This window comes from Ovis aries, chromosome X (genome assembly GCF_016772045.2).
Source record: "Ovis aries strain OAR_USU_Benz2616 breed Rambouillet chromosome X, ARS-UI_Ramb_v3.0, whole genome shotgun sequence".
Lineage (NCBI taxonomy): Eukaryota > Metazoa > Chordata > Mammalia > Artiodactyla > Bovidae > Ovis > Ovis aries.
Window position 1 is genome coordinate 137,999,314 of NC_056080.1, and position 23,302 is coordinate 138,022,615.

The window sequence follows — 23,302 nt, forward strand, 5'->3', positions numbered from 1 at the left end:
TGCTTTCACTTAAAAAATGCTAATACTTATGTTGAGCTCACATGACAAATCCTTTTATTTAATTAAACTGCATAGCTTTCATTCAATAGTAATTTTTATACAATAGCCACCTGGGATAAAATTTAGAATAAAATAGTAACCACCCTGCATGTGTTCTGCGTCTTTACAGAGACAGAGAGATCAAATAAAAAAGTACAGGAAAGTAAGCAAATAGTCCTATAATAATTATCCTCACAATGTGTAATGGGAACCAGAGAAGAAGAGCTAAAGGGTAAAAACTAGATAACCAGATGAAGAAGAATAGCAAACGACATTATAAAAATGTGAAAGGCAAGCTGTTCTAGTCATATGTTTAAAACAAAAAAACAAAAAGGTGAAAGAGAGAAAAATTAATAAAGTACAATCAGGAGGCCAAGATGCTACCACTAATTTCTTTTTTTTTTAATTTATTTTTTAATTGAAGGATCATTGCTTTACAGAATTTTGTTGTTTTCTGTCAAAGTGAAGTTGCTCAATCATGTCAGACTCTTTGCGACCCCATGGATTGTACTCTGCCAGGCTCCTCTATCCATGGGATTTTCCAGGCAAGAATACTGGAGTGGGTTGCCATTTCCTTCTCCAGGAGATCTTCCCGACCCAGGAATTGAACCTGGATCTCCTGCATTGTAGGCAGAAGCTTTACCATCTGAGTCACCAGGGAAGATAGTTTTCTGTCAAACCTCAATATGAATCAGCCATACGTATACACAGGTCCCCTCCCTCGGGAACGTCCCTCCCCATCTCCCCCTTCTAGGTTTGTACAGAGTCCCTGTTATTTTCTTAACTAACATGACCAACTGGCCCAGTTTCCCTAAGATTGCCCAATTTTTGTAGTGAAAGTCATGAATCTCAAGAAAGCTCTTAGTCCTGGGCACACCAAGACAGTTGGTCGTGATACCCAGCTTTATGAAACTCACTGTTACCAACTAAGAAGGGAGCTGTCTGTAATTCAGAAAGAGAACCATATACCAACCAGGCTAGCATCTTGATCTTGAACTTCCAATCTCCAAATCTGTGAGAAAATTAATTTCTGTTGTTTAAGCCACCCAGCCTGCAGTATTCTCCTCTGACAGCATGAACCAACCAATACACCAAGCAAAGTATAATATTTCACTTCTCCAAGGGTCAGTTTTCTCATCTGAAGAATGAAGAGGCTAGACTGATTAGATACTTACTGATGTGAAGGTTGAGGAATGGTACGGGGAGGGAGGAGGGAGGGGGGTTCAGGATGGGGAACACGTGTATACCTGTGGCAGATTCATGTTGATGTATGGCAAAACCAATACAGTATTGTAAAGTAATTAACCTCCAATTAAAATAAATAAATTTATTTAAAAATTAAAAAATTAATTTTGAGACAATCCACATCATTTCATTTAAAATTATTAGATACTATATGATTTTTAGAGTACATACATGTAACTTTTTTCTTATTTTATAGATTTTCTTATTTTATTTTATTTTTTTTTTACTTTAAAATCTTTAATTCTTACGTGTTCCCAAACATTTTCTTTTGAATTACAAATTTCTTAATTTTGTTTTCACAGACATCAGTCATTTTCCTTACAAATCACATTTTCTAGTATGTTATATTTCAGACTGAAACTGAACCTAATTCACTCTCTCTCTTACAACTTCTATGGGGGAGACAGATGCTTTCTTTTGTATCCTGGGCGAGATAGCTGTAATATTCTCTCACTAATACCATGTGATAGCCTCTAGGAAATAAGACCATTATGTTACAAAACGTTATATAAATTGTGAATCTTAGAAAAAAAGTAGCACAATTACATTATTCTATTAACCCTCTAAATCAAAGTTAGATATCTAAAATTTTCTTCACAGTAAAACCAAATGTTTTCTTCAGGTTGTTTACATCTGAACAAAAATACATCAACATAACATATCATAATTTATGTCTCTCTATCCAACTAGAATGACTAGAAAGTCATAGTATACGTGACGGAGATATTAAGGCAGAAAAACAAAGGTTTTGGCATTCATATTTATAAAATGGGTGCAAGTGATTTTCAAAAAAAAAAAAGTTATGGAGGCAAGATACTGAAGCTAGTATACAAATTACTCAAAATCTTCTCACAACTTGCCTATCAATGCTATTTGTTTCCAACATACACCCAGTATTCCAAGCATTGCAGTTTTTAATTCATCTTCAAACATATCAGTCACATATCATCATTAAAAAGTACTACCATTTTTTAACACAGTACTTTTTCAAAGTACAGTGACAAAGATAATTTTATTTGATTCTGAAAATAATCCTATGAAAATAAACATGGATCATTGTATTTCCTCATTTATAGATGAGGAAATAGGTTTGGAGAGAGTAAATGACTTGGCCATGAAACTATGGCTAGTGATGGGCAAAACAGAAGCTAATATACAAGTTCTAAGCCCAGTGTTCTCCCATCTTCTAAGGTTATGGCTTCTTCTTCCATTCATATAACTTAATTAGATCTATCCTTCAAGATTCTTCTGTTCTAATTTATCAGTACCACTCTCATCTTCACCTCTAGCACCAAAAATTCCTCCCTTCCCTGAAGTCTTGCTAAGCTCAAAGTAATCTCAAATGCTATTATTACTTTTTATATTCATTGACAGAAGTATATTGCAACATTACATAGTACTCTGTATGTATATACATAGTACTCTGTATGTATATTTCCAGGCTACTCAACTGTATGACAAGCTCGGGCTTTCTGTGTGTCTTCTGAAATGTATGCATCCCCCTGGGATACCAACCATCTGTTTTGTTTGCCTTTGTTTGGACCTGGCTTTTATTGCTTCATTGGTCTCTAACTTTCAGTATCCTGATCCTTGGTAATCGACTCCTTTAAGGCATGACCAATCATGCCTTCACTTGAACAAGGGATATTCCTTTTCCTTTGTATTTTTGGTAACTATTATTTATTTACACAGACCTTCTTTTGTACTTTTAGATAATAGCTATCAATTTTAAACATGTAATCACTGATACATTCCAAAATGCATACTAGAAAATGCAAGTATACTAGAAAAATAAAACTAACAAGGGATATATAGAAACTGAACATGTTTTTCCTTTAATTATCACTGAAATTCCCTATTCATGACTGCTATATAACTAAACTCTTATTTCTCTTCATACTTCCTTGAAATGGCTTCTTTTTCTTTTCTGAGATCTTAATTTTTTCCCCATTTTTTAAAAAAAATTCATAATTGGAGGATGATTGCTTTACAATGTTATGTTAGTTTCTACAATACAACAGCGTGAATCAGCCATTCATGCTTGGTAAGTCGCTTCAGTTGTGTCTGCCTCATTGCAACTCTATGGATGGTAGCCTGCCAGGCTCCTCCGTCCAAGGAATTCTCCAGGCAAGAACACTGGAGTGGGTTGCCAGGTCCTCCTCCAGGGGACCTTCCCAAGCCAAGGATGGAACTACGGTCTCTAGTGTGTTCTGCATTGGTAGGCACGTTGTTTACCGCTAGCACCACCTGGGAAACCCCAGGTATGCATATATCCCTTCCCTCTGGAGCCTCCCTCCCATGTGCCTCACATCCTATCCCTCTCAGTTCAGTTCAGTTCAGTCGGTCCGTCGTGTCCGATTCTCTGCGACCCCATGAATCACAGCACACCAGGCCTCCCTGTCCAACACCAACTTCCAGAGTTCACTCAGACTCGCGTCCATCGAGTTCGTGATGCCATCCAGCCATCTCATCCTGGGTCGGCCCCTTCTCCTCCTGCCCCCAGTCCCTCCCTATCCCTCTAGTTCATCAAAAAGCACCAAGCTGAGCTCCGTGTGCCACACGGCTGTCGCCCACGAGCCATCTGTTTTACACACGGTACTGTACACGTGCCAGTGCTACTATCCCAATGAGTCCCACCCGCTCCTTCCCAGGCTGTGGCCACAAGTTTCTACACCAGGCCAACTGGGCCGTCTTTCTAATTAGAATTTGAATTAAACACAAGGAAAGACGGAATAAAATGGTTACAACTAATACACCCTAGAGGCAACTTACTGCAAAGATTTCCCATTCATTCTTGCTTTCAGCATTCTCAAAGCTGCCATAATTGGTGCCATAATTTTAATGGACAAGTTCTTCAGGCTTTCCTCACTTTCTGGTTGAGCTCCTCTCTATAAATTCCATTTTTTGCTTAAATCAGGCACAGTCACTTTCTGTTGCTTATAAGTCAGTCACTTCAGTCGCTCAGTCGTGTCCAGCTCTTTGTGACCCCATGGGCTGCAGCACACTAGGCTTCCCTGTCCAGAACCAACTCCCAGAGTTTACTCAAACTCATGTTCATTGAGTCGGTGATACCATCCAACCATCTCATCCTCTATTGACCCCTTCTCCTCCTGGCTTCCATCTTTCCCAGCATCAGGGTCTTTTGCAATGAGTCAGTTCTTCGCATCAGGTGGCCAAAGTATTGGAGTTACAGCTTCAGCATCAGTCCTTCTAATGAATACTCAGGACTGATTTCCTTTAGGATGGACTGGTTGGATCTCCTTGCAGTCCAAGGGACTCTCAAGTCTTCTCCAACACCACAGTTCAAAAGCATCAATTCTTCAGTGCTCAGCTTTCTTTATAGTCCAAGTCTCACATTCATACATGAATACTGGAAAAACCATAGCATTGACTAGATGGACTTTTGTTGCCAAAGTAATATCTCTGCTTTGTAATAGGCTGTCAAGGTTAGTCATAGCTTTTCTTCCAACGAGCAAGTGTTGTTTAATTTCATGGGTGCAGTCATGATCTGCAGTGATTTCAGAGCCCCCAAAATAAAGTCTCTCACTGTTTCCATTATTTCCCCATCTATTTGCCATGAAGTGATGGGACCAGATGCCATGATCTTAGTTTTCTGAATGTTGAGTTTTAAGCCAACTTTTTCACTCTCCTCTTTTACCTTGCAAAGCACATTCCTTATCTGATATACCCAGAAAGCACAGTGTCTAGGAAGAGCTAAGTATTTTTAAATGGTTTGTTCTTATGTAGATTATATGCTATTATACAGAGAAAACAAAACTAACAAATGACCCTGAAGCACAACATTACTATTGGTTAGAATTTTAATAATCAACAGGTAAGCAGAGACCAAGCTAACACTGGAAACTCATCTGCCTAGAAATGATTTGTATTACAGTTCAACACCTTACATTGGTGACTCACAGTGATAACACTCTGCTGCAAATTAGGAAAGCATTTTGTGATGAGGGTAGTACTTATTGTGACCATCTGAATTTTTAGTATCATTTTACTACAAGAAACATCTGATAAATTTAACTGCTTATGACATGGCTCCTTTTTAACTATGTGACTATTTTAACATAATCTTTAGCTTCTTATGAAAAGTAGAAGATTACAGTTTTAAATTCACCTAGAAAGGAAATAATCATTAGAATAATTTATGTAGGCAAGTGATATCATTTAAAAAATATAGTCAGTACCCAGCAAAGAAAGTCCCCTCTGCTATTTTTATTTAGAAAAAAAAGTTAAGAAAAATCAACCAAGTAATCTTTTATAATATAACAAATTTAACAGCAATTCTAGCCAATCATACATCAGTAGTTAACTCAATTTCCAACATATTATAAATATAAGCTAACTATTTCTACATACTCCAGTAAATTTCTCTCATTTTAGACATTTATATCTGTTTAGAATCCTTTGCATTTCAGGAACATCTTTTTAATCCTAGATATTGTGGGAATATCATACATGTATATGATATTTCTCTTTCTTAATGACAAGTATTCCCCTGAACATAAAAATCCTACTGAAAAGTGGGAGAGGGAAAAAGATTTTTAAACATTCACTTCTTTTTCTTTTAGAACATCTATTACTACATGCTAGTATTTCCCACAAGAATATTTTTTATTTTATTTGAAGTTGGCAAAAATCTTTGTGCTGAATCCTTTGAGCATACTTCTAGTGATAGATGTCAGACCAGCGCTGTGTGGAAGAACTTTCATTTGACAGGAAGATGACAGGAAGAAGCCTCTATCCAAAATATAAGATGCAACTGTACAATCCTTCTGTGAGATTAATGGAATCTTTTGTTCCTACATATAAATGACTTATTCATTGTTGCCTCAATAAAATCAGTTCACGTTATTAATTTGAATAGTGTGAAATTAAGATACTTAAGGAGGTACATATTTATTCAAATTAGGACAGTTTGTTTTAAATGTCTTCTTTATATGAATTAAATGTGAAACAGACTAACAATACAAATTTCCAATGACATTTTAATTTATGTTTTGGTAACCACCCACCAAGAACACTTTAAGATTCATTCACTGTGCCTACAGTATATACTCTAAACAACTAACATCTTGATAAGAGATGCTTGTACTAATTTAGAGTATATGATGTGCAATAAAATGAAGTCTTATTTAGTTTTACCCTCCAAATCAGGGTGTGAGTTATTCTAATTTATTACAAGCACTGCTTTATTCTTGTTGGCAGAGGGACTAAAACTGTTTGTTTTTTAACAAAAATCTGACATTCCAGACTATCTTCCCCATCTTCTCATCTTTCCCTATGCCTCTCAAAAATAAATCGGGAGTAAACAATACAGTTTCATTATGCATCTTCTTATCTACAAATGTTATTCTTTATGTCTATCTGGGAGAGAACGACCAGGAGCAAATCATTTTTGATACATATTAAAATGCTAGCACATTTATATGTATTGCACATCTATTTAATGCATAAATATAAAAGAAATTTATACCCATTCCTAGATTGGGGATTCTTGTAATAATATACTTCAAGAACTAACCAAAGTTTTGTAATGTTTTCAGATGGAAAAGAAAAAAAAAAAGGTGAAACAATGGTGAGATGTCAAAGACTGACTGCTTGTTTTCAGATTTCTCTCTCTCTCTAGCTTTCTAGGCCTCCCCCTCAGAGTCTGTTCAGTTTTCTTTGTGTAACAGACAGGTTTTTCCTTGAATATGGTGGTTTGCACTAACCTAGAAATGGACCTATATCATCCCTTGTCCGTTTCTTTGTTTACCTTTCACGAGAATTAAAACCTTGAGAACAATACCATGAAATGGTTTAATCAAAACAATAAGAGAATTATCACTTGGTGTTTCAAAACCTTTTAGTTAATGCACTAGATTCTTGGTATAAGTTTATTAACACAACACTTTCAACAAAAAAGAGTATTATTTTCTTAGAGGAAAATAAGCAAAGCATATTCAGAAACAAATATTTGGCTATTACCTCACTGAACTTAGCTCCTCAAATACTTTCTGGAGAGACACAAAATAATTTTGAAGGGATTAAAATACAATGTTACATGTAATTTATAAAAGCCATTTTTTTGGATCAGAAAACTCCAGAAAGATTTGATCAGCAAGAGCTGAACAGTATACTATAGAAGAATTTGCAGTCTTTGAGATTTTATTACAGTAAGGTTTTTAAAAATCTATCTGTTTTAAAGATGACTTCACTCAGTCATGTCCGACTCTGTAAACCGATGGACGGTAGCCTGCCAGGCTCCTCTGTCCATGGAATTCTCCAGGCCAGAATACTGGAGTGTGTGGCCGTTCCCTTAGCCAGGGGATCTTTCCAATTCAGAGATTGAACCCAGCTCTCACATGCCATAAAATTCATCCTTTTAAAGCAAAATTTTTTGGCTTACATACTATTGGTGTTTAAAGTGATTTCTCTCTCATAGATGAGATTATTGTTGTAAATTGGCATTATAAGGTGTTCTCTTACCTTACAGAGAAAGTTGATCTTAAAACCCAAAGACTGGGCATTTCTTGAGCCTGAGTTCATGTAGTTTCCAACCAAAAGAACTAACTCTAAAAGTCTGTTAAAGCTTTCACTTTTCTTCAGTTCTTCACAGGCCAGAGTTACTGCTATGATGCTTGGCTTAATGTTGTTTACATGTTCTTCAAATGTGAGCTTGAAAAGAATGCTATTGAGACGAGGCCGCAACATTTTCACTGAGCTCATCTGTAAGATAAGGAATGCTATATAAGACTATATATATATATTCATATATATATTCACATATATTCATATACACACATATATATTCATATATACATATATTCATATATACATATATATATATATAAAGCCCATTATTTCTCTCTCTAATGGGGATCATTTTATAGATGATATTGTAAAAATTTTGAATAAAATTAATTCTCTCTGGGTTTTAACAGTTGTATTTCCTTCTCCAGAACACTTTAACAAATATTATTCAGTTTTAGGCATTTCAAAAGAGTATTCATTTTAAAAGTTACAAAAATAGCTGCTAGGTTTCAAAGAATAAATGAAATCATCCTTATAGCATTAAGAAAATATTATTTAAGCTAGCCAGCTGCTATATGTTAATTGTATAATCATTAGTCATCAATAAAATTTAAAGTGCCAAAAATCTGTCCCTGAGGTGAACTATGAAAATGCACAAATATAACATTCAGTTGAATGAACAGCTGGGCCACATATAAAAAAACATATATGATGACAGATAATATAAGTGGAACCACATTTCCTAAATAAATGTGGCTTCACTATTACCTATTTCTATGCTGTTTGAAACCAGAAGACTAGCTCTGATTGAGCACCTAATAATTTTAAACCTATGATCCATATTAATACAATACATTAAATATTTAGATATGCTCAAAAGAATCTCACCTGCTTGACAGAATGTTACACTGGGATGACCCAGAGGGATGGTATGGGGATGGAGGAGGGAGGGGGGTTCAGGATGGGGAACACGTGTATACCTGTGGCGGATTCATGTTGATGTATGGCCAAACCAATACAATATTGTAAAGTAAAAATAAATAAATGAATAAATAAAGAGCATTTCAGAGAAATGAAAAAAAAGTTATGGTAAAATTACATGAACTTACTTTTAGGTACATTATTCAATAATTCTATATTGGTTTTCTTCAAAACAGTTCAAGTTTTTACTTGTTTTACTTGTTTCATAGTCTGGGTCCACATTCTCTATTCCCTTTGGTATAGTTCCTATGATAATCTCTTTTAGTCTTTAATTTCCCATAACTCCAGGTCATTTAACTAGTTTTCATTCACCAAATTAATTCTGGGAGAGAGGTAGGTGGAGGGTCAACACATAAGAAAATACATAAGCACACACACAATGAAATTATTAACAATCCTAATTATTTTATTTTTTACATATAGCTTAACTTTTTAAAATACAAATGCCAGTCACAGAGTAGGCATGGGATAACTGCAGACAACATGAAAATAATTTGACAACATAAATAAGAGTCCTTAGTTTAAGGACTCTTAAACTAAGAGTTCTTAAGGGGACAAAATACCCCTCAAAAGCAGCAAAATGAGCTGTCAAATAGACCCTATCTGCTCTGATACAAAAGTAAAGCATAATCTATCATTTTTCCTCTTTGAAATAAATTTTGTCATTAATCATGGATGTCTGCCTCTCCAAAAATTAACCTTTGCTGTCTGCTAATCCTCCTATATGCATTCATGCTTTTCATAGGCAGATATATAAAAGTATACTGGGAATATCCCTGTTACTAGGTCTGAAATGTAGGTCATGTCACTCATCAATAGCTTTGCAAAAACACAATCAGGAGAATATTCAAAACATCCTACTGATTTTTTCAGTACTCACGTGATAAGTATAAGACACACCATCTACTCACAAAAAGTGTCCAATATAGCCTAAAACTCATAACACAATCACATGATAACTACAGCTAACAATAAAGTTAGCCCATGATTCTAAATGGGTAAACAGAAATTAAGTGCTGGAGATGTTCACTGAAATAAGACAAAACTTTAAACTCTATGACTGCAACATTTAACAAGGGCTTCACAGTAGAGGGGATGCAAACGGTTAAATAATTAAAAATTAAGCAAGTAGAGAGAAAGAAAGAGAAAGTGAGTGAGTAAGCAAAAACAATTAGAGACCAAAAAGAAGTTGTAGAGAGAAAGAATGAAGTGAGAAAAGATTTATAGGTTAGGAATTTATGAGGTACATGCCTAGGGGCAGAATTTGAATCAAAGTCCGTTTAGAGTCCATGCAAACGCCATAAAAATTGGAAGCTAACCACATTAAAGTCTCCATGAATGAACAAATCTAATCTCCCACGTGTCAATTTCTGTGGGAATCTATCCAAGGTTCTATGTCTTTTTCCGCCTTCATTTATGCCTCTATATGCCTCTATCACTGTTTCCAAATCCTTCCCCATTTAATTTTTCCTTTCTTTTTATTGTTACTTGGCAATAATTAGCACAGAAGCATGTTTTCTATCATTTTATTAATATATGTTTCAGTTCAGTTCAGTCGCTCACTTGTATCCAACTCTTTGCAACCCCATGAATCGCAGCAACGCCAGGCCTCCCTGTGCATCACCAACTCCCGGAGTTCACTCAGACTTGCATTCATCGAGTCAGTGATGCCATCCAGCCATCTCATCCTCTGTCATCCCCTTCTTCTCCTGCCCCCAATGCCTCCCAGCATCAGAGTCTTTTCCAGTGAGTCAACTGGCATGAGGTGGCCAAAGTACTGGAGTTTCAGCTTTAGCATCATTCCTTCCAAAGAAATCCCAGGGCTGATCTCCTTCAGAATGGACTGGTTGGATCTCCTTGCACTCCAAGGGACTCTCAAGAGTCTTCTCCAACACCACAGTTCAAAAGTATCAATTCTTTGGCACTCAGCCTTCTTCACAGTCCAACTCTCACATCCATACATGACCACAGGAAAAAGCATAGCCTCGACTAGACGGACCTCAGTCAGCAAAGAAATGTCTCTGCTTTTCAATATACTATCTAGGTTGTTCATAACTTTTCTTCCAAGGAGTAAGCGTCTTTTAATTTCTTGGCTGCAGTCACCATCTGCAGTGATTTTGGAGCCCAAAAAAATAAAGTCTGACACTGTTTCCACTGTTTCCCCATCTATTTCCCATGAAGTGATGGGACCAGATGCCATGATCTTCGTTTTCTGAATGTTGAACTTTAGGCCAACTTTTTCACTCTCCTCTTTCACTTTCATCAAGAGGCTTTTTAGTTTCTCTTCACTTTCTGCCATAAGGGTGGTATCATCTGCATATCTGAGGTTATTGATGTTTCTCCTGGCAATCTTGATTCCAGCTTGTGTTTCTTACAGTGTAGTGTTTCTCATGATGTCCTCTGCATATAAGTTAAATAAGCAGGGTGACAATATACAGCCTTGACGTACTTCTTTTCCTATTTGGAACCAGACTGTTGTTCCATGTCCAGTTCTAAGTGTTGCTTCCTGGCCTGCATACAGATTTCTCAAGAGGAACTTTTCAGTCTCGCTGATGGTTAAAAAAAATCACAGAACTACTTGGATCAGGTGCTAGTCACCTGGCTATGCCCTGTAAGACCTATAGGAACCCTGAACTCCAGGGTGGCTTTGGTCTGAGATCCGCAAGGAATTTACAGCCTAAGCTTACATAGATATCTTTAGTCTTGCTTCAGGTTCTAATACCACTAGTTTTAATTCATATCTATGCTGCATTCGTATCTGTTTCTGGGCTTTGTATGTCAATGCTTGGTCTACTGTTTCTGGGCTTTATATTTCAATGTTTGGTCTACAAACCCAAAACAGCATGGATTTGATTATTTTTTTTTTTCCAATACCACCCTCAACAAAAATAATGTGACCAAAAGTACTTTAATATTTATATTAACAATAACAGCCATTAACATTGAGTACTCTGTTCCAGACATTGTTCTAGAAATCTGTTATATACATATATGTAGATTTGATTCTCAAAACCACCCTAGGAAATGATTATTCACATTGTGTGTTAGTCATTCAGTCATGTCCAATTCTTTGTGACCCTATGCACTGAAGCTCACCAGGTTCCTCTGTCCATAGAATTGTCCAGGCAAGAATACTGGAGTGGGGAAACAGTCCCTTCTCCAGGGGATCTTCCTGACCTAGGGATTGAACCTGGGTCTCCTGCATTGCAGGTGGATTCTTTACCATCTGAGCCACCAGGAAAACGCATTATTCACGTTAGTCTCCTAAAAATGAGGAAAGTGAAGCACAGAAATACTAAATAACTTGTACAGAGTCAATCTGTATATTGAAGTTCTGAACTCAGGCATTTTGGCTACAGAACTCAGACTCTCAATAACTACGCCAGGCCACCTCTGAAGTCATATTGAGAGTGGCATGTATGACTTGTTGAAAAAGAGACTAGGGACAGAAATACTGTTAGTTAAGTTTTCAAAAGGTCTTAGAAACAGGTAATGCCCTAGGATGTTGACAGTAGAAAGGGAGAGAAATCAACAGATACAAGTGGAAGAATTAAGGAAGAAGCAAAGGGATTTAGTAGTGAATGCTCAGGTGTGGGGGATAAAGTCAAAGATGGTTCCAAGGTGTTTAGTCCTTTGTGAGGTAGAATACTGTTGGAATTAATGAAGGCAGAAGGAAGCGCCAATTTGGCTTGGCTTACTGTTTGGTATTTATGTTTGTTTCAGAAAATGAGGGTAGATGAATTTGCTTCCCTTGATCTGCTATCTGTACTCCAGTAAGTCAATCAGGGACTAAGGCAGTGGGGGCTGGTAGGGTACGGCTTAGTAGCAAATTCAACCAAATGAGTGAATCTAGACAGTTTTGCAGAGTCTGACTATGTGAAGCTAATCCACCTAATTTCTCTGCTTTAGTTTCCTCATTTTTAATGAAGGGGAAAGTTCTGCTAAGCAGTTTTGTTTTGAAAATTAGGTAGGAGCCAAACATATGAGCCATATACATTAGTTCCTTCCCTTTTGTCTCTGTCTTGAGAGCTGTGGAAAGGTGAGGCAAACAGTGTGAGATCCACAAATAAAAACTATTAGTTGGATGTTACCAAGACATTTTTATTAGCATTTAAGTGAACTTGGTTCACCATTCTTTCAGACACCAGTGTATTTTACTACTAACAAAGACACTATCAGATTCCCATTATTAGGACATGGATTAGGACATGACTTAGTGGTTATGGAACAACACTAAGACTCTAAATCTTGAAGTCATGTTGAAATCACAGAAAACACAATGTAATTTAATACCATTCCTTGCCTATATTTTAACCTGAAGAATTACTTAGAATTGGCTCTTATTTTCAGTTCTCATCATTCAAGGTTAAAATTGACATACTTCAAGGTTGAATCACTAAAACTGACTATTTAAATGTGTTCCCGGATCCTTCCAGCATTCGCCCCTCCAAATCATCACATGAACAGTCAAATGAACCTCTATAATAGGGAAATAATATTGCTTTCCTGATACGTTGAGTTTAGCTATTGTTATGATATCTGGTAGCATTCGGAAATTCAGTCCTTGAATTTAGGAGATAAGTATCAGAGTTGGCAGATTTTGAGTTATCAGAATATTGTGGGAGGCAGGTTGTTGATGACGGAGAAGGCGATGGCACCCCACTCCAGTGCTCTTGCCTGGAAAATCCCATGGACGGAGGAGCCTGGTGGGCTGCAGTCCATGGGGTCACCAAGAGTTGGACACGACTGAGCGACTTCACTTTCACTTTTCACTTTCATGCATTGGAGAAGGAAATGGCAACCCACTCCAGTGTTCTTGCCTGGAGAATCCCAGGGACGGGGGAGCCTGGTGGGCTGCCGTCTATGGGGTCGCACAGAGTCGGACACGACTGACGCGACTTAGCAGCAGCAGCAGCAGCAGGTTGTTGATGAGGAGTACATAGAGAGAAGAATCAAAGACTGAACACAGGTCCTTGCGTATATCAAACATTCAAATATTTGCTGATTGATTTTAAAAGCACTCCTGAGCTGACTATTTTCTGGATCTTGTCCCAAGGAAGACAGGCAGGTTGCCTATTGAACAAAATCAACGGATGGTAATATTTTACTGTCCCCAAAATGATGTCTTCAGCTAAGATGTCGAACCAAAAATCCTAGGGAATTACCTTTCTTGACTGCTATTACTGGATACAGTCTATCACCAATCAACCTCATTCAGGGAAGAGGTTGTGCATTATAAGAGGATCACATCTGCCCTTTGAACTAGCAAAATATTTTCCTTCATTTACCCACCAAAATAAAATTTAGTGCAGAGCAGGTAATAAATATCATATGTAACTTGAAAGAAATTCTTATAAAATTAGTGAATGAATGGATGTACTCATTAATACAAACAGAAAGTCCAATATCGGCAAAGGACAGGATTAGGCAGCAGATGGACAGTGCAAAGAGGCATCATAGTAGGCTGATGTGGTGCAGTAAGAAGGTATCCTACTTCCTATGTAAAGTAATTAGCTACCAAAAGGGTCATCCCAAGGATACTTCCCAGGCTCCATAACAGCCCGAATTCAGAGCTCTAAATAACTATTTTGAAAAATAGGTTCAAGAGAATTATCCCCTTAATCCTCAGAGAGGGAAAGAAATCATTTGCTGTATTCTCTAGACTCAGAAGGTAAATTAAGTAGAAGAAATAGGACTTCTGAGTTACACAGATCTGGACTTGAACTACAGTTGTGTTACTTTATAGTTACAATCTAATGCAATTTACTAAATGTTTCTGACACTTTATTTTCCACCAGTAAAATGTATTCTTTAAGTCATTCATACATGTTTCAGTAAGACAAATGAGACCTTATGTGTAAAACTGCTGTCATGATAGCTGACACAATAGAATCACTCTAAAACAATAGCTATTATTGCTATTATTCTCTTTACTCATTCTCTGAAATTACCCCAACAAGGTACCATGGTCCCTGACTGTTCTCCAAAACCTGAGATGAAGTTTTTCTCATCCATTAAGGAACATGTGTCACTAGGGTTTGATGAAGAATGGCCTTCATTTTCTATTGAGCACTTTGTAAATATCATGTAGTGCTTCCTTCAGTCAATTTCAATGCATCATATAAATTTTCCACTAGAAATGTTAGCAGTGAGAACATGTTACTATAAAAATCAAGAGACGTATGGAGGAGGTGAAACTATATAGACTCTCTTAACAGAAGCCACACAACAGTATGCTTTGATCATACTAAGAGAATTTCCTGCAGTCAGAAGTATGAATTTTTATGATCAGAGCAGGGTAGACTGATAGACAATAGCTAAATCTCCATTAGAGGATTTGTGTGTGTAAGGGAATGTCTTAGATAACTGAAGCAGAGAAATCATAAGTAGTAGTGAGTGACATCCCCAGCCACAGTTACAGTTATTAAAAGACTCATGTCTCATAAAGGTACTTGAGTGCACCTAAGTGATACAAGGAAATATAACAAAAACTTGGCTGCGGCGTATGTTTGTTTCTCCTTGTGGTCCCTTGCAGCATTTTAGTTGACTGGCATCCTTTGTTTTATAATTCATTCCTTGAAGTGCTATGGGATGCTGACCAAGGTGTTGTATTATGTAGGGAATTTATTTGTGTTACAAGATACTTGTCTATCAAATCACATCAAGCAGCTATCATGTCTTCAGATGATCTGCACTATATTAAAAAAAAAAAAAGTATACTGACAGCTTTAGTAAGAGCAGCCACAAGTTGGTTATTTCCCCAAAGAGTCAGATACAATTTTGTTAATATAATTTGAATTTTATACACTTTACTATCTATGCAGCTGTGGAATATTGATGTTCTGCCAAACTACCATAGGATTCCAGAGAGAAAGAAAAAAAGATCCAAGTGTAACAGTCCTGTGTGAAGGAGGAGGAAGCAGTCCCATGCCACTCCTGAAGTCATGTGTCACTCACTTTTAAGGTGATTTCTATTTTCTTTCATTTTTCACTGCTAAGCAGCTCATTTTCAACTGCCATCACATGTGAGCATAAGTGATCTTCTAATATCTTTAATAGATAATATTAAAGAGTCATGGGAATTAACAGATATATTTGTAATAAATACATATTTGTTACATATGATTTTCCCGATACCTAAATACTCTTGGGACCCAATATACATTAAAATTACAGAATAATTTTGTATCAGTGACTATAACAAAGGTGACGTAATGAAGTGGTGATAAAGAAGAGTCAGTTGAAGTTAGACAGCAGGCAGATCTTCCTATGAAAGTTGTGAGACCCAGACTTGAAAACTGAGCTAAACTCTGATGTTTGGAAGCACGGAAATATTTCAAACAAGGACGTCTGTGATTTCCTGTCAAATACATCATTATTATTCTCTTTTAGACATAACCCCCCCCCCCCAGGACAGGCTCGCTACTGCTCACTGCGGTGCTTTCTACAGTACACCGAGTACTCGGACTGGACAAATCATCAATACAGGTGCACCTGCTGCATGGAGCCGACGGCAAACGTTTGTATATTAGATGTCAGGAGAGCTGAGAGTCATTAGTAATCTGCAAAATGAAGCTTTGGAAAAACAGGGTTTTGAAAACTGACTCTATCCCAGAAAAGCAATGATGTGCTCATAGAGAATATTTTCCTCAAACAGAGTGATATGTGGAAATCATGCATCAGCAAATATCTACTCATTTCCAGTCTGGAACAGAACATGGTAACAATGTTGACCCAAGAGACGCTGGAAGCTCAAAAAAATTACATTAAGAAATGGCTAAAGAATTTTCAAAACATCATTCTAAAAACTGTCTGAGGCCAAGAATGGCCATTAGAGCACCTGTGATACTAGGCTATTATTTTAAAGGATTACTGATATATGGATAGGGGAAAGGGGTGAATTTTTCATTTTTTAAAATTTAATGACAATCTATCAATAGAAAAATTGATTGACATCCACAGGCTTTATCTGAATATTCAGTTTCAGATGGTTTTATTTTACCTCATTTTATTGTAAAAGCTGATGGAAAAAAGTCATCCTGTCACCAAATGGATTATTATGAGAAGTTATTTAAATGAACCAGAATCTGAATACATGGATTTGAGAACACACCATGGTGAGTTTTCTTTTACTTGATTTCATAATTATTAAATGATTTTTTTTAGATAAAAATGAAGGTACATCTAGAAGTAAGAGCTAGCATTCATATTTACAGAAGGAATGAAAATAGAAACAATCAAGGCATTACATATCAAAACACTGAACACTTTGAATGAAAGCAGATAAAGAAAAATTCAATTTTCCCAATGAATATGCAAACTTGAATAATTATTTAATATTAATGGAACAGAAGAGCTACAATTTTCCATCCAAACTAACTGCCTTTGATGATGCGTGGGAGAAAAAAAAAAAAAAGCTTTTAAGAATTTCCTGTTCACCTGATTAAGCTATCTTGAATAGAGCTCATAAGCTCTTGGGGGGGCTTCAAAAAAATTAAAAAGCAAACTGATTATATATCTGTAGTTTCAACTACAGGCATAAATCCACTCCTCCCGCCTTCACATATTTATGCAGAAAAAGAAAAAAAAATTATGCTGTCAGCAGTATCACATAATCTTTGCTTTTCATTATAAATGTTTTTTATGCACAAGGCTATCTCAACATCTTTTTCTTAGATTATAGCTTTAGAATGTTTTTAATTGAAAAATATGTGTAATTTTGAAGTCAGGGAAAACAAAGTACCAATTACTAAGAGAACTAATTATTGCCTTCTTTTTCTCAGAAGATGTGTTACTTTAATAGATACACACAGTATGGGTCTCCATTCACAGTGCAAGACAAGTGGGAATTTCCATAGCTCTAAGGTTTGAGAACAGCTGAGCTGCAAACACACTGGGAAGAGTCTAAAAGCTCCTGCTGGGGGTTCTAACTGGCAGAGTTTTCAAAGATCTGTGTTTTTTTTTTCCCCCAGTACAGGTACAGCACATAATTACAATAATGTACCAAATTCAATTCTGTGGGAGGCAGATTGAAGGACAAGTCAGTGGGAAGCTATGCAGTCAATCTACCCCCCTAAAGAAAAGGATTATTGATCTTAGATGGTGTGGGAAGTAACATACCCCCCTTCCCAGGAAACCTGCCTCTAGATACAGGAAAGGTCCCTAGATTTTTTTGTTTCTTTTTTCTTCTCTCTCTCTCTCTTTTTTCTGGTTTCTTTTTAATTTATGACATGTGAAAATAAGCAAATCCTATGATATGGCTGATTAAAAAAAAAGAGGGAAAGAAAATTTAGAGAAAGCTTAGCAGCCCAGTCACTGTCTCGGGTAAGTTTATCTTTTTTCAAAAATTCAAAGCCTGATTCTTCTGTAGTCTTCCCAGTTTTACTGTTTTTTTTTTTTTTTTGGTTTGTTTGTTTGTTTGATGAGATTTTAGTGAATGTTGCAAGAGTAATTGCAATTGTGGCATATGTACATCTCTAACTGATGAGATTTTGTTTTTATCACCCAGGAAGTTATACAATAATGAAAATTCTAAAGGACATTGGCAGGGTGATAGGACTAAAATTAGGAAACAGTATTTACCACTAGAGAAGGCAAAGAAAGAAAAGGACTCAATAAGGAATCTAAATTTTTCAACATTCAAGTACCAAATGGATACAGAATTAGACAGGAATAAGAAGAGCCCACTTGATTTTGGATTCAAGCTAATACAGTCAACAAACATTGGTAAGTATACCATGTGAATTAAATCAATATAATACAGACATACAGAAGTTGTCATCTAGCAGGGGTCATTCAATAAAAAACCTTGTGATTAAACATTTAATTTAAAAACCATGATAATTTTGAGGAAGGAAATGAAAAAAATAAGATGCTCTGGGAGAATTTAATAGGGAGACCTAATGAGTAAGAACATAATGGGGAGAAAAATTTAAGCAGAGACTCAAAGAATAAGCAGGAGAGAGGCAGGCAGGACTGGGAGTAAGAGGGAGCAGCGTGTGTAATGGTCCAAAGACAGGGAAGAGCATGGTAAATTCAAAAAACGATACACTGATGCTTTAAGCAGATAAATAATGATGCAACACAAATGTACTTCGGAAATGTCACATCAAGGGCTGTGCCGAGACTGATTTGGGAAAAGGTCAAAAGCATAAGTGGAGAACACATATATATTGTAATATACATATACAAACGTATATTGTAATGGTTAAGGGAAAGAGGATGCTGGCTTGGGTTACATTAGTAACAGCACAGAAGAGAAGTCAGTAGATCGCCCGTATATTTTAGATGCAACTAGGAGTTAACTGATGATCTCTCCTAGATCAGTTTCAACACATTATTTAAGGCAGCATTCTGATTGCCGTTTCCTGAATAGTAAGTAACTAGAGGTAAGGAAGTAGAAAACAAAAAGAGACTACTCTTTGAAAAAACTCATGCTAGGTAATGAAGCGAGGGCAGTGTTTATCATGGACCTCAGGGCCAGTGAAGGATTTTTTATTCATCTATCCATCCAGCTATCCATTCATACATTTTGGGGCAATGAATGACTTAAGAAGATTCTTATTTCTGAAGAGAAGAGCAGAGTGGAGACTGAGGAACTGAAGAGGCAACAGACAAATAGAACACAAGTAGGCAGAGGAGAACTAATGCCTTACACAGAGGTAAGTGTATTAGTGTGTAGTAGACTATTTCACACACACATGTACATGTACGCATAAGCACACACCCGTTCAGTACAGTTGTTAAAATCACAGTCCATGACATCAGACTGCCTGGGACTAAATTCTGTACCGACAGCTATGTAACTGAACAAGGTCCAAAACCTCCCTTGACCTCACTGCCCTCATCTGTAACGTGGAGTCAACAATAACACCAGTCTCACAGGGCTGTGAGGAATGCATGAGACAGTGCACATAAAAACACCTAGCATGGCGCTGGACATTGTAACATGTCAATACATTCTTATTCCTATCATTAACAACAACAAGAACAATGGTCATAGTAAATAAAGGATCCCTTTTTCTGATGTTTGACAGAGAGGAGGTTAACACCAGATATGCGTAGAGATAACAACTGTGGGTAGAAGAGATACTGTTCTAGCTCCTATTTGCTTTCTCATTTCCCTGGGAAGAGATTAGGTTGTCTGTAGGTTGAAAAGAATGGGAAGGGGAGGGAGAAAAGACTTGAAGAAAGCAGGTAAGATATGGCACAGCCGCTACAGAAAGAACAAAAGACCACTGAATTAGGAATAAGTAAAATAACTGCCGAAATGGCGATAAGAGTCCCGCCAAGGTAAAAGCTAAAATGTCCTAAAGACACCAATTCACTCAAGTTCGCCAAAGAGAACAGGGAGACATAAAGTCAGAGAGTTAGAGGCCCAATGAGAATGGGAAGGAGCTCGGATTTTATTCTGTCAACTCTGGGAGACACTGAAGGGTTTCAATATAGAAATCACATGATGAATATACATTTTTAAGAAGACTAAACTAATAATTTTGATGGTGGAAGAAAGCAAAAGCAAGACAACAAGTTTGGGAACTTTCTCATTTGGCCAGAGGACTCTATAGATGTCCAAAGTTGTCCTAAATGTAGGCTGTCCATGTATTTCCAGGATTAAAAAGTATTTGGACATTTCCACAGAGAAGTGAATTTAATTTCAGCATAGCCTTGAAGAAATATATTTGAACATAATTTTTACTTTGAGACCTAAACTATGCTATTTTTAATATCAGGCTCATACTTAGTTCTAATAATTATCTTAAAATTCAATAAGCACTTATCTACTGGCTATTATATACAAGATATATATGTTTACATATGTGGTTAAAAGACTAAGTTATAACATTATTTCAAGAAACTTCGCTAGATATGAGACTATCTAATCTTTATTTAGATCAGGCAAATCCTGATTGATACTGCCTTAGATAATTTACATAGCATAAACTACTTAGAAATGTCCTTGACTATCTTCCCTATAGACATGTAGCTAAGGATGGGGAGAGTAAATAAGAGCACCAGGTGACTTCATGCTCACAGCCCCAGAATTCTTTATGGTTGCATGCATAAACACGAAATCTCTTTCCTTTCCTATTTTGCTTTGAGTTCAGAAGGTATATTGCTCTTTATGTCCCAAAACTTCATTTCCTCAGTGCAGTACCAAGGATATTCCTCTTGAAGGACTTGCTTGGCAAACTAATACATCTTCCAAGATAAACTGCATTCAGGAAAAAAATGGCTTTGGAGAAACTGCAGTGTACCTACTGTAAAACTCATCACCATCGTGACACAGCTGAATTCTCGGATGGTATATAACCTTGCTTCAATTAGAATATGAATTCCAGTAACTTAAGTTTTAAGTGTGGACTTTGGACTAGAAAATTTTATTATTTAATACTGTGTTAAAGTATTGCTATTTAATAAACAATATCTGGCCAGTTTAATTTGCTTAATTAAAAAATGAGAGATATAGTTTTTTCAGGTATCTATACATGCTCTATTTCACCCTAAATAGACATTCCTGATTTGATTTTCAAGGATTTGACAGAATGCTCCTATATCAGCATATGCAGTGCTATATCTGAGAACTAATAAACTCTAAATATGGGGGAGCAGTTATTGCATATGTTCAAAAGGAATGTTCTATCACATTTTGACTTTAAACAGGATTTTTAAGTTGCAGAGTAGCAAATCAGATCGAATCAAATGTATTACTATTAAAGAAGTTATAAAATATTTTGAATGAAGAAGAGTATTTGACTATTAAGTGTAACGGTCATTTTTAAAAATCTAAGGATGCAGATGGAAAATGGTCAGAGAGCCAGGGTAAAACTGAAAGCTGTAGTAGAACTGTTTGTTTATATGGGACCAAACTTGAATTGAACACTGAGTCAAACACAGCTTTTCTCTAGGACATTAAATAAGTCATCATACCCACCATCTTTTTGTCAATTATTTGAATGGCAGTTTTGAGGAAAGCTTGAAACATATATATATACATATATAAAACTACAGTTTTAATACATAATCTACACCTAGTCTTACTTTATACCCTTTAAAATGAAGAAGAGACAAGAAAACATAACTCATTTCAGTAATTATTTAACCACACTAAAACACAAAATGTATTTATGAAATTTTATTTCCAGCTGAAACTATATTTAATGGTTTTAATCAATTAATGACACTCTACGGGAAATCTGAAAAGTTTTGTCTTTTTTCTGACACAATGTATACCATTCAAAAGAGACTCTAGAATATTTCTAATTATCTATAACAGTTTCCACCTTTCCACCCTTAAGAAGCCTAACTTTATTAAAAAGCCAAATTCTAATAGCAAGATCTAAATAGAAGGAAAAATAGTCAATACAATAACATGTTCTTTTTATATGTTTATATTAATATCAATATCAGCACTGATATAGAGGAAGATCCCTGAGATGTTGTGAGGTATTTCATAATGTAGATCTCAACTTCTTTATTTTTCAATAATATTAAAAGTAATAAGGTTGCTTTTTTTTTCCCCGACAGCCAATGTTACATAAGTTATATAGTTATACAGTAGGAAAAAAAATAAATATAAGCAACTGAAATGTCTTCCCCCCTGCCCGCCCCCGTTTCTATTGTTACCTGCAAGCTGAGTCTGTGGGCCCTTAGGCTAGATACATACCACAACTCCAAACTGTTCAGGTTCACAGAGGTCATCATACTCATTCTTCAGCTCTGCTAGCTCATTTAGTACCTTCTGCTCAGGAAGATGTTTTACAAGGTTCTAAAAGGAAATAAAAGCATAACAGGTTAGTATTTCATTAATAGGATTATAAAAGATAAATTAACAACTATGAAAGTGATTAACTAGTATAGTGGATAAATTTCTGATTGTGCTTCTGTCACAGTACCAGTGTATCTTCCCCTTCTCCCCAAAAGCTTAACCAAAAAACAGCTACAATTTAATGTGAATAAATATATAGAAGTGTTTGGTTTCTCTGCACTATAGTATATAAATATTAAATTAAAAAATCATATGACAATAAATAACATTACAAAATTGATCTTTCTAAGTCTTAAACACATACCATAATTTTAAGATTTATTTCCTGTCATGATAATTAGTCAATCTATAAAAAAACAGAAAAATACTATGTCGAATTTACTCATGTGCAGTAACAATAATCATCAACTATACTCTTCAATATTGGCAAAATTTGGAATCATTTTCAATCTTACAAACCACATCAAGCCTATAAAAATAATCTCCAATTATTTATAATATCTGTATTTTTTTCTATTCTGTTCTTCTATGTGATTTCCAATTCCTAAGACAATTATCAAAGAAAGAAGCCTAGCTTTTGCCCCTACAGTCCACACATCATTTTCCCAGCTATTTCAAATTTACCACCTTAAAGCTGGCCACATCATGGTCCAACACTGAGTCTGAGGGACTAGTATGCAACCCAATTTAAAACTATCTTTCAGATAAAGCTGTTAAAACCATCTTTCCAATATCCTTCAG

General features: G+C 36.1%; 1 protein-coding gene across 7 annotated transcripts in view; it reads right to left on the reverse strand.

Annotated features, from left to right (window-relative positions):
* DIAPH2 (diaphanous related formin 2) overlaps positions 1 to 23,302 on the reverse strand; it is a 1,000,797-nt gene that overhangs the window by 493,666 nt on the left and 483,829 nt on the right. For all 7 annotated transcript variants that reach the window (XR_009598705.1, XM_060407239.1, XM_060407237.1 and 4 more), the window contains 2 exons: positions 22,460 to 22,561; positions 7,768 to 8,007 (listed from right to left, as the gene is read on the reverse strand). Coding sequence is in view for 6 of the 7 variants with exons in the window: in XM_060407239.1 (XP_060263222.1) it covers positions 7,768 to 8,007; positions 22,460 to 22,561 (342 nt within the window). In the remaining variant the exon portion in view is untranslated. The remainder of the gene's footprint in view (positions 1 to 7,767; positions 8,008 to 22,459; positions 22,562 to 23,302) is intronic.